Source organism: Neltuma alba, unplaced genomic scaffold (genome assembly GCF_004799145.2).
Source record: "Neltuma alba isolate B1F8T4 unplaced genomic scaffold, ASM479914v2 tig00012190_pilon, whole genome shotgun sequence".
NCBI lineage: Eukaryota > Viridiplantae > Streptophyta > Magnoliopsida > Fabales > Fabaceae > Neltuma > Neltuma alba.
Window position 1 is genome coordinate 165,644 of NW_021636730.1, and position 11,354 is coordinate 176,997.

At 34.7% G+C, this 11,354-nt stretch overlaps 2 protein-coding genes across 2 annotated transcripts; one reads left to right on the top strand and one right to left on the bottom strand.

The window, feature by feature from the left end:
* Positions 1 to 1,324: 1,324 nt before the first annotated feature.
* On the top strand, positions 1,325 to 4,397 carry LOC114724459 (probable calcium-binding protein CML49). Its single transcript, XM_028910812.1, has 5 exons — positions 1,325 to 1,912; positions 3,269 to 3,315; positions 3,409 to 3,584; positions 3,704 to 3,722; positions 4,028 to 4,397. Exons 1-5 carry the CDS (start codon positions 1,426 to 1,428, stop codon positions 4,130 to 4,132), a joined length of 834 nt encoding a protein of 277 aa, XP_028766645.1. The 5' UTR covers positions 1,325 to 1,425; the 3' UTR covers positions 4,133 to 4,397.
* Positions 4,398 to 4,506: 109 nt separating this feature from the next.
* LOC114724479 (alpha carbonic anhydrase 4-like) lies at positions 4,507 to 6,601 on the bottom strand. Its single transcript, XM_028910834.1, has 7 exons — positions 6,502 to 6,601; positions 5,934 to 6,151; positions 5,655 to 5,761; positions 5,470 to 5,572; positions 4,990 to 5,148; positions 4,836 to 4,889; positions 4,507 to 4,665 (listed from the first exon to the last, which is right to left on the bottom strand). Exons 1-7 carry the CDS (start codon positions 6,599 to 6,601, stop codon positions 4,591 to 4,593), a joined length of 816 nt encoding a protein of 271 aa, XP_028766667.1. The 3' UTR covers positions 4,507 to 4,590.
* Between the last annotated feature and the right edge of the window lie 4,753 nt (positions 6,602 to 11,354).

The following is an 11,354-nucleotide window of genomic DNA, read 5'->3' on the forward strand; positions in this document are numbered from 1 at the left end:
TTTTACATAATCATAAAGATGTGTATTTTATTAATATTTGTTTGGTACAGTTAAATATTTAAACTATTTTTGTACTTTCTATCTCTATTTTGAGTGATTATTATTTATAAATTCTATTCTATTTTAATGTTGTAAATTAAATTGTATTATTTTAATATGACCGGTTCGACCCCAGTCCGACCTTCGGTTCGACCAGTGACCCTTGACCCATTGTCTCGATCGGTTTAGTTTCTGGTTCGATTTTTTGTTCCTTACCCTTTTCTTTGACGGTACAAAGTATAAACATCAATCCGACTGCCACAATGCCAAGCTAGAGGATCTCTGAGGCTTTGTTTGGTTGAAGGGTTTTTTAGAGGAGGGGAGGGGAGAAATTTGTCTTTTAGTGCTCCCCTTCTCTCCCCATGCTCCTCTCCAAATTTGGGGTTTTTTTGGAGGGAAGAGAAATATTATATATAATAGTAACAAAATTACTCATACTAACTTTTCAATATTTCAAGTTTGTCTATCTTTTTTTTTTTTTTTTTTCACTTCTTTCTCTTTTTAGCCACTAATAATATTTGATAATTATAATATTATAATATATACATATCATATGTATTAGTATATACATATCATAACATGTGTGTATTATAATTATATATGATAGCGTCTGTATTATAATCTCAGATAACATGCATGTATATTAATATATATATATCATAACGTGTGTGTTATAATTATATAATATGTACACATCATATATATTAATGCATATATTTATAAAATTAATGAGATATAATATTAATTTTTTTGTCACATTTTCTAATTTTTTTATCACATGTAAGTAAGGTAATTGGTTTTTTTAATTGATAAATTAAGAAATAATAATTTTGACATAAATATTGTAATAAAAAAATAAACCAGTCTAAATATAGAGATAATGACATATTTGTCAATTTATAATTACCTCTCCTCTCCTCCTCTTATAAACCAAATAAGAAATACTCCTCCGGTCCTAATTATAAGACCCAATTGACTTATTTGAGGAAATTAAGGAAGTAAGTTAAGTTGGTTATTTATAATAAATAAGTGTTGTTATTCCTAAAATATCCTTGCTAATTAAGTATATTGGCTAGAACTATCATTATTAGAAGGATTATCTTGGAAAAAAATGCATAAATATAAGAGACAAAATGGATTGGGTCTTATAATTAGAACCAAATAAAAAGTCAAATTGAGTCTTATAATAAGGATCGGAGGAGTATCTCTTTCCCTCCTTTTCTCTCCAACCAAACAAAACCATGACTTCCCTTCTCCTCCCCTCCGCCTCCTCTAATTAACCTCCCCTCCCCTCCCTTCCGTGGAACCAAACAAAGCCTAACTTCTGAGTCGACGGCCTCTATAAGCAAAGTCTCCCTCGCTCTTTCATTTCATCACCGCCTCATCATGTCTGAATATCCAAACAAGCCCCCCGGTCACGGATACGGTTACGGTTACGGTGCGCCGCCATCAGGCCAACCATATGGCTCGTCGCCACCCTATTCCGCTAACCCCTATGGCGCTGCCCCCCCGCCGCATGGCCAAGGTAACCCTTATGCTCCGGCTGCTGCTCCTTACGCTGCACCCTACGCACCACCTGGTCAGAAACCCCACAAAGATAACTTCCAAACCCACGGCGGCAGCAGCGGAGGCTACCCGCCGGCGTCGGCGCCTTCGTACCCAAGCCCTTTCGCGACGCTGGTGCCGTCAGCGTTCCCTCCTGGCACCGATCCCAGTGTGATTGCCTGCTTCCAAATTGCAGATCAAGACGGCAGTGGATTGATCGACGACAAGGAATTGCAGATGGCGCTTTCCTCCTACAATCAGAGCTTCAGTTTGAGGACTGTTCGTCTTCTCATGTATCACTTTACCAACACCAACATCAGGAAAATTGGTACTCTCTGTGACATTTTATCTGTTATTTTATTTTTTTTCAATTGATTATGGAATTGTGAAATTCGGATAGGGGATATTAAATTTCCCGATAAATTAAGCCGGAAGAGAATTCTCTCCGGCATGTGGTGCTAAATTTCACGGCCTCGCCGACCCGGGGCATTGTCATCTTCATTCGGCAGCAATCAACCTAAAAGATCCCCGGTGGATGCGTCGGGTCACCGCCTGGACACGTGGCGGTGGGTTTGGTCCTTACTTTGGTCAGCATGCAACTGCATGTAAAATGTAAAACATGCCCTTGCTATTTTTTTAGCTTTTTAAATTTCAAATCATAACCTTTAATTTCTTAAACTTTTTTATTAAATATTGGTCCCTATTGTCTAATACAAACATAGACTATTTTGTTTTGAGATCAAAATTTATGATTTAAAATTTAAAAGACTAAAATCAAAATAAAGATAAATTTAAAAGGTTAAAGATTATATTAATTTTTTTATTTTTAAATTTAAAAGACTATTTTGTTTTGCTCGTCATCTGTTTTTGACCTCTGTGAATATATGGGCCAAAAGGTCCTAGAATTATATTGGGCCACCTTGCATGAATTACGCGGATCTGGTTTGGTCAACTAAACGCGTCTCCCCTTTATATTGTTTTTGTTATCCTTTGTTTTGTCCGCCAGATATCTTGTTTTTATCATCAAACTTAATATAATCTTTGGTCGTCAAATTTGTCTTCATTTTGATTTTAGTTCCACAAATTTCAAATCATAGGTTTTGGTTCATCAAAAAATAAAATGGTCCAAGTTTTTATTAGATTATAGGAACTAATATTTTAAATAAAAAAACTCGAGGAATCAAAACTTATAGTTAAAATTTGGGGGACTAAAATCAAAATTAAGATAAACTTAAAAGACCAAAATTTGTATTAACCCCACCTTTTATATTATAATCTGTTGTATTGTGTTTGACTCCAAATACCTATGTTTATAAAAAAATGTTGCCAACATATTATATAGGTACGGATGAATGGATATATCCACCTTTTGGTATTGACTTTAATGGGAGTGGTTTATGCGGGCCCCCATTTATTATGAGCGGAATAGTACACGCGTTGCTCTACGCTGTTTGTTACGTTTAAAACTCGAGAGTTGATAAAAGAGCAGCTCTTAAATACTTACACTTGATAATTATTTATGAGGATATCAAAATATACTGGAATTTGTGCCTTAACTGAAACTAACTTAGCTATAACTCGACCCGGAAAATGGAGTGAGCTGACTGGAACGTGTCCTTATATTATTTATATGATATTTGGAATTTATTTACATTTTCTTTCTGTTCTTGTCATTTTAATGCAGGACCAAAAGAATTCACTTCTTTATATTACAATCTTCAGAACTGGAGGGTAATTTACTAATTTCGTCTCTGTCAATCTCAATTCGAAATTTTCTGTGTTCCTTTTCGTCACATTCTGAATTGTGAATTCTGGTCATTTCAGTCCATTTTTGAGAGATTTGATAAGGACAGGAGTGGCAAAATCGATTCATCCGAGTTGAGGGATGCACTACTGAGCATGGGGTTTGCTGTTTCACCGACGGTACTGGATTTGCTTGTCTCCAAGTTCGACAAAACTGGTGGAAAAAGCAAGGCTATTGAATATGACAATTTCATTGAGTATGATTTTGCTACTTATCCTTTTTTGTTGGATATTAACTTATCATCCTTTTAAAATTTTGTATATACGGCACCCTTTTGGACTGATTTTTCCCCGTTTCCCTTGTCTGCCGATGCAGGTGTTGTCTTACTGTTAAGGTGAGTTCCGAAGTCACGCTTAATTTTAACACGGTCATATTCATCTTGAATGGTCAATTAGTAATATAATGTTTGATGTTTTATGCAGAAGTTTGTTTCTATATTGAATGGCACCCAATTCCATGATTAAAACCAAAATTTTCTTTGGCCAAAATGATTAAAACCAAATTGAACTTCCAACAACAGGATGTTTAACAATCACACTCCTCTCATTTAACCAAGGAATGACTGCACAATCTGCCAATTAATGGTTGTTAGTTTCTGGAAAGTTAAAAGGGTCTGACTTTGAATCATGTGACTTGCAGGGACTAACCGAAAAATTCAAGGAGAAGGATACCAATTACTCTGGTTCTGCAACATTCACGTATGAGTCGTTTATGCTGACTGTTCTGCCATTCCTCATCGCTTAGAAAGTATTGGCTTGCCTTTGCGATTGCTAGTTCCTGGGTTTTTAAACTGCATGTACCTCCTTTCCTTTGTGTTCAAATGTTGTAAGTAAAAAAGCTCCATGATCTTAACACTACTTGTGTTTAAATGTTGTAAGTAAACAGGTTCTGAGATAGTGATGTGATCTTAGCACTGCTTTCTTTTGTAAAAATTGCCTTCTGTATCGTCTGGCATCATTACCAGTTCAATCTAAATAAATCAACCCTGTGATACCAATTTTTCCCCGAATTCAAATAATTTTAAAGTTATTATTCCAGTACGTTTAATCTGGCCAAAATTGCGACTGTATCTCTGATTTAAGTGAACGATAACTTGGAAATGATGGAAGCTGTAAATCATACCAAAATGGTTTATTTGTTGTCCATCCGACAACGTCAACGGCCATACAAGGTTTTCACTTCCCTCCCTACCTTACATATTTTTATGGTCCCTTGGTATATAACCAAACTGGTCTTCCGTCAAGTTCCTGCGTAGGCCTTGAATTTTCCTCGAATCCCTAAAATTATAAATCACAAAAATCAGAAAGCTGCTCAAGGAAGATTTAAGAATGTTAAGTAGCATTTGATTTTAAGTAATTCCGAAGATAAATCAATAATTAATCTTCAAATTTGATAGAGTGGAGTCTTAACAGTAATAAGAAAGTAGAGACAAGCTTGATTTACTTACATCATTAACAGCGTCCCTCAATGCTTTCACCTGCTCCCTAGAGACTGTCCTCACCTGTGATAGACGAACACAATGTATAAATACAACAGAAGAGATTAAAAAGTTAAAAGTTGAAGCCATTCGTAGTTTAAAGGATGGTGTGAAAGTAGGGAACCTTCTTCACTATAGTCCAGACGACGCCTTCAGTGCAGGGTGGAACCGTAAGAGATCCAAGGTATCTATAATACTTCCTGCTTCCAAATTTAATGACTCCAGGGTTTAAGATTCCCAAATCTCTCTCTTCTTCACCAATGGACTTTATGTGGGGAATTAGCTGCCATTCAAAAAAAAAAAGAAAAAGAAAAAACGAATCGTAAATTAATAACTCATACCCGATCATACGCAATCTGTTCAAGGAATTACTTGAACTTAGCTAAAGAAGCATCATGTTTTGCAGATTACTTAGCTAGGCCTGTGCATGACAAGGCTGATTATTTTTGTATCCTTATCACCTTCCACCTTTAAATGCGGAGGTGGAGATTGATGAGGGGAACTAAACGCTTGCTCTTTATACTTTAAAAAAAAAAAAAAAAAAGCATCCTGTTTGTGTCTGCACATGTTAAATTTTGTAGGGCCGAAACAAGAAACGTCAAACCTTTGAAAGCAAGGGATCAGGGCGGCCATATTCATATAAAATTCCAATAACAGCCGACTTTCCATCATCTGATTCATGAACTGCATGGAGCTCCAGGTTGAACCTGAAAATCAAATTTGAGTGAATGTGACAACACTAAGAACCCTCACAAGACTGTTCTGGTGAATCGCGTGCACCAAACTAACCTTTTCTCGTTCACCGTGTGCTCCGAAGGTGTATGCCAGTGGCACTGTACTAGTTTGTAATAAGTTCCGTTTATGTTAATCTGCCCTGCATATCCCTTCCAATGGACCTGCAAAACAACACAACGCAAACATACTTTCACATTTTACACAACACAAACATATTTTCACATTTTAACATATCATAATTCTATTGAAAAGACCTCATGACAGATATCTAAAACTGTGCAAGAGTTACTGTCGATGGAGGAATTTGCATAAATAGAATGAAAATGGGGCTACCACAATGTCGTGGCCCCTATTCTTGATGGTAGCTGGAGCAGGTTTATAGTCCCTCTTGAGTTTGCCCAAGTCTGGACAAAGTTGGACCCTTTCGTCTAGAAGATCAATGGGAGATTGCAATTTCCCAGTCCCACAGATTTTCCATTCTGGCTTCAGACTCCCCCAATTTTTTGGTCCTTTCCCGGTTTCCTCTTCGTACAGGAATGGGTGTTCGTCCTCTGTCCAAACACCAAATGAAATTCCATTCACAAAATAAAACAAACCAAAAGGAACCAGCACGATATTTCACGAGAAAGGCATTCTCCACGCGTAATCACTGCCTCGTCTTTAAGCATTAAAAGAACAAGTAACCAGTTTACTTGCAAAAATTAAGTAGAGAGAAATATTAGTAAGCAAATCATGTTCACTACGTCATGTGATCAAATTCTTGTCTGTCTACAAAAGAAAAACGCAAATCGAAGCTTTGTGAGAAAATCATCCTGAATCCGCGTAACGAAGATGCCATTATTTTGAAACCAAATATCGTACACGTGAAGAAACAGAGAATGTACTGAGAGAGAGATCATACCAACTTCTTCCTTAGTCTCATCTGCGAATAGGATAGCAGACGAACACAGAATGAGAAGGAGGACGTAAAAAATCGATCCGGGGGAAGAAAGAGAGGCCATGCTTATCGTTGATTGTGCGATGAATGAAGACTAGGTAAAGATATTGTGAGGATCATGTATATATATAGAGAGATTTAGTATACGAATCTCTTTAGTGCTTTGGTGCTGTGGGGAAGCGATCATGGCCTAAAATCTCTCGCCCCTACTATTTACGGACAAGAAATTTAACAAGGCAACTATTTCCTTTTTCGTGAGCCACGGACAAGGAGAATTTGTTTTGTTCTTATTTTCTCAATATTACCATGTTATTTTTTTTCCTCATATCGAACACGCCAAATTCAAATTCAAATTTACGACCTTATTAGTTGTAAACCTACTTACTAACTATTGTTGGTCTATCATACTATCGTTTATGGTAACATTTTTCCACATCATCGTTGACTTCTGTTGCTTCTTTTGACCAGCCGTACACTTCTGTTGCCGAAGTCTAAGGGCAGGGAATATTGTTATTATTTTTTTAAGAAAATGTTTACATGTATAAGATGTTGTATTCTATATTTTAACATCACTGTTTTACTTGTATATATATATTATCACATAAATATGGTTTTTGGTTTGATTGTAATTCTCATAAGAGAAGACAAGGGGCCAACAGCCTAAGACATGTTAGACAAAAAATCCAACAGATGTGGGGATACTGTCGTTATGCATCCCCGGGAAGGAAAGACAAGTGCAGTTAATTATAATAATTAGTGAATAACTCAAACATTATAACTATTAATTTCTTAATTATTCGGAAATTAAGTTTTCAGTTACTCGTCACAGGGTACACCGAAGAGTCCTAAACCACGATTTTGGGCGTGGGACTTTTAGACAAAAAATAACGGAGATCTTACTCATAAGTAAATTAAATCCGGGCATGTTAAATGGCATAACGATGTTGGGGCCAAGATAAATACTTTCTGCCATCTATAATATATAAATGGTAAGTAATTGATTTGCATAAATTGAAAAAATTGGCTAAATTAGCTTTTTAATTATAAATGAATGCTGATTCATGAAAGAATGTGTATTCATGTTGGATGAAAACTCTTTTTATCATGTGCAGTCAATGTGAATATTTTTATTTTGAAAAAATTTATAAATTTAAAAAACAAAATAGATTAAGATTTTGTATTTAAGATAAAGATAAATATTCTCACTCAATAGAATTGGAATAAATAAATAAGTTGGGATGGTTAACCAACCCCGTCTTAAATTTTCTTTTGTCAAAAAAACCCTGGTGGTATCAAGTCTTCGGTTCGGTAAAGCCCAACAAAAGAGAAGGCCAAAGATTTCATGATGCCTTTTTTGACGAGGGGAAGAAGAAAATGTCAGGGACGGACGGATCAAATTAAACTACGGGTCACGGCATTAAAAGTAAAAAGTAAAAACAGAATAATAGCATCTACCTTTTGTTTTCTCACGTACGTTTTGTGCCTTTCTTAGCGTGACGAGTGACGCCCGGAATTTTTTTTTTAATTATCCTCTGATATAAAGGAAGAAACTATTTATGGCCAATAATCTTTTGGTCAGAAAAAAAAAAAATCCACGGTTAGTATGATGCGCGAGTTGTTCTTTCCTTTGTACTGCAATTTGTGCAGCTTACAAGTCAGTAAAAGTTAGCTCAGTGGTAAATATCAAGTTAGCTCATTGTATAATTTATAAAATTATAAGTTGAAATCTTGTCATCCATATAAAATTATTGTTACCAAACAATTTTGTAAGTATCTTTGTAAACACTCTTTAAGTATTGAGACATGTCTTGACCCTAACAAGTTTTTAAAACCTAATTTACTTAAACTCTTTTTTATTAAAAGAAAAAAATATATATGAAGCTGTCTCATCTTTAGTTTAAAGCTTTTGGGCTACGTGCAACGCACTCGTGTGATAATGTATGTTGATTGTTGAGAGTGAATGGCCAATTGATCCAATGAAACTGAGGGAAAATGTTAGGGAAAAAGATTAAAAAAATTACCCTTAAATATAGAAAATTTCAGATCAGTACTGGTGAAAATCAAAAAGCTCATTCAAAGCAGGAGTACTGATTTAGCATTTTCAAATGTTTGCAAAAAAACAAGTTTGCCTCTGAATGTAATTTTAAAAAAGACGAGGCAAACACGGGAGGTTAATCAAAAGCCAGAACAGGGTGCTGATAATACTTGAAATCAAGCACCACGGAATCTTGGGATTGGCCGATATATGCATTTGAGGCTTTAATAAAGTGTATCAGGAAGCCATTGCAGATGTCCATGCCACCGAAGTTTTGTGGGTTTAGGTCTCTCGGTTTTTTCACATCATGCACGAAGTCTCCGAAGGTGGAAGCAAAGAAGATTGCAGTGCTCTCGTAAAAAGAATAGCCCTTTGATTCCCGGATGCCAAGCACATGTCGTGTCAGATCCTGTTGAATAGCCCTTTTTGCTTTGATAATGATGATGCCAAATAATGTGTGATTTGCTGAGAAAAACAGGGATTAGGGAAATGGGACAGGGGCAGCTAAGGAAATTAATGTGATCTTACTCTGACATATATGTGTGATTGTGTGTTGGGTTTGGAATTAAATTTAAAAAAGGTGAAGCTTTGAAAGTGCTTGATCAAGAAAAAAAAAGATAACAAATTGGCAGCACTTGTCCAAGTAGTGAGTGAAGTTATTGTTGGCTAGATTTATGCCATAACAATGTATGAATTAGGTGTTTGCTTCCTTATCAAATTTTTTGACAACTGTGTAATATTTGATGATTATTTGTATTTAAAAGAGATCATTTGAATCGTATAATATTTATTGGTTCACAGTGCCTTTATATGAATGCATTATAAAAAATATAGAAAATTCATAACAGGGCATTAAGTTTACAACATTTCCAAATATATTAACAAAACTTTTACATGTATTCACAACAAATAATTAAGAAAATTTATTACAATTGTTTGTCACATTGATAACTTTTTTAAACATATTAACAGCACTTTTATATTTGTTGACAACAAGTAATTAGGGAATCATAATAGAACAAACCAATTGGCAAACTTAGGCAAGTTACATGTTGTCAATTGGTTAGAATCGTTGACAAATCTTCCGAATATATTAACAATAATTTTATATATACTAATAACAAGTAATCAACAAGATTTATTACAGGACAAACTAATTGAGAAACTTAAACAAATCACATATTGTTTTCTTGTTAGGTGTGTTGACAATTCTTCTATATCGATTAATGATACCTTTATATAAATGGACTGAATAACTTGCATTTGGTATTGTCTTTTCTTTTATCAATTTATCAAAGGCAAGCTTATCTATTACTAAGATCTGGAAATATCAAATTAGTACTCTGACGTTGGGCTTTTTTTTTTTTTTTTACTAGCATTGATATGAAATTTTGCATATTTGAGAATATTTTTTTGTCCTTTTCTCAAAATGTTAATGGGTTTATGGCACCTCAAGATTTTCCTCCGGATTTTATACAGGCACGCATGCGTTGAACTGTTGCATGCACGAGTAGGGTCCATTTGTTAATTGTTATGGACTCGTTATTCTGGCACGGGGCAAATTCATCTGAACATGGGGTCCCTTCATCTACCTGCGTAGAAAGTGTTCAATGGGCTCCTAGAACCCATCCTCTTTGGACTATTCACATCTAATCCGAAAATTTTTTTTTTTTTTAAATAATTAGTATAAAATCTAAATCTAAAATAAAAATATTATCTCAACTCTCACTTTTTTTAAAAAATATTTTTTATTTAAAAATGACTAACTAAAAAACATTAAATTGGGTCGGTCCAAATAGCGCAATTTGTTATAAATTTCATGAAACAAAATTGAAATTCCACCTCCGGTTCTTAATATAAGAGCTAGTTGACTAATTTGAGTAAACTAAAAAAATTAGTTAAGTTAGATATTTAGAATAAATATGTGCTATTTTCTCTAAAATATAATTCATAATCACCCGTATTAGTCAGAATTATTATCTGATGAAGCCTTTAACATGTACAATTACTATAATAAATATCTTAAAAAATAGTTAAGCACGAGAGACGAAATGAATTATGGTTTTATATTTAAAACCAAATTAAATATTAAATTAACTCTTATATTAAAAATTAAAAATAGTACTAATTAATTTTTACTTAGGCTGGGAGCGTGCAGTAATGTCTAATGTGTTATTGATGTTAAGGGGATCAGGCGAGAACAACCTCGGCACCCCCCCTTTTTTTTTTTTTTAAAAGCCTATGAATATTTCTGTGATTTTATTTAGAGGATAAAGATGTACTTAAGACAAGTCACCTTATTGAAACAGACACACGCAATACAGGGCTGCATTGCCTCCGCTGCTTTAATTTTTTAAGTAGGTACAGGGTTCAGTATATCTTTCTAAACGGAAATAAAAAATGGGAAAAAAAACTTGGTGTCTGGACTGCATGCTCATGGAGCCGGCCCGTCAAAGACGCTGGGCTTCGAGTTGGGGTAAGTGGATTACTGAGATTGGTAGTTAAATTCTTGGGCCACGCCATGGGGCTGGTATATCAATGACACAACATTGATATCACCGGGTGTCCGGGTCTTGAGTTTGGGTTAAGTCCGAACTGCTACTTAAAATTTTTGTACTAAAAAAAAAAAAGAACAGTAATAAAATAAATAAATAAATATCTTATTAATGAAAGCTGAGTCTAATTAAATGAGTCAGTTCTTCCTAACTAACGCAGTGAATCAATATTCCAACTATTGTTGAAAAAGGTTCTCATGTTTACTATCCAACAATATCTCTAATAA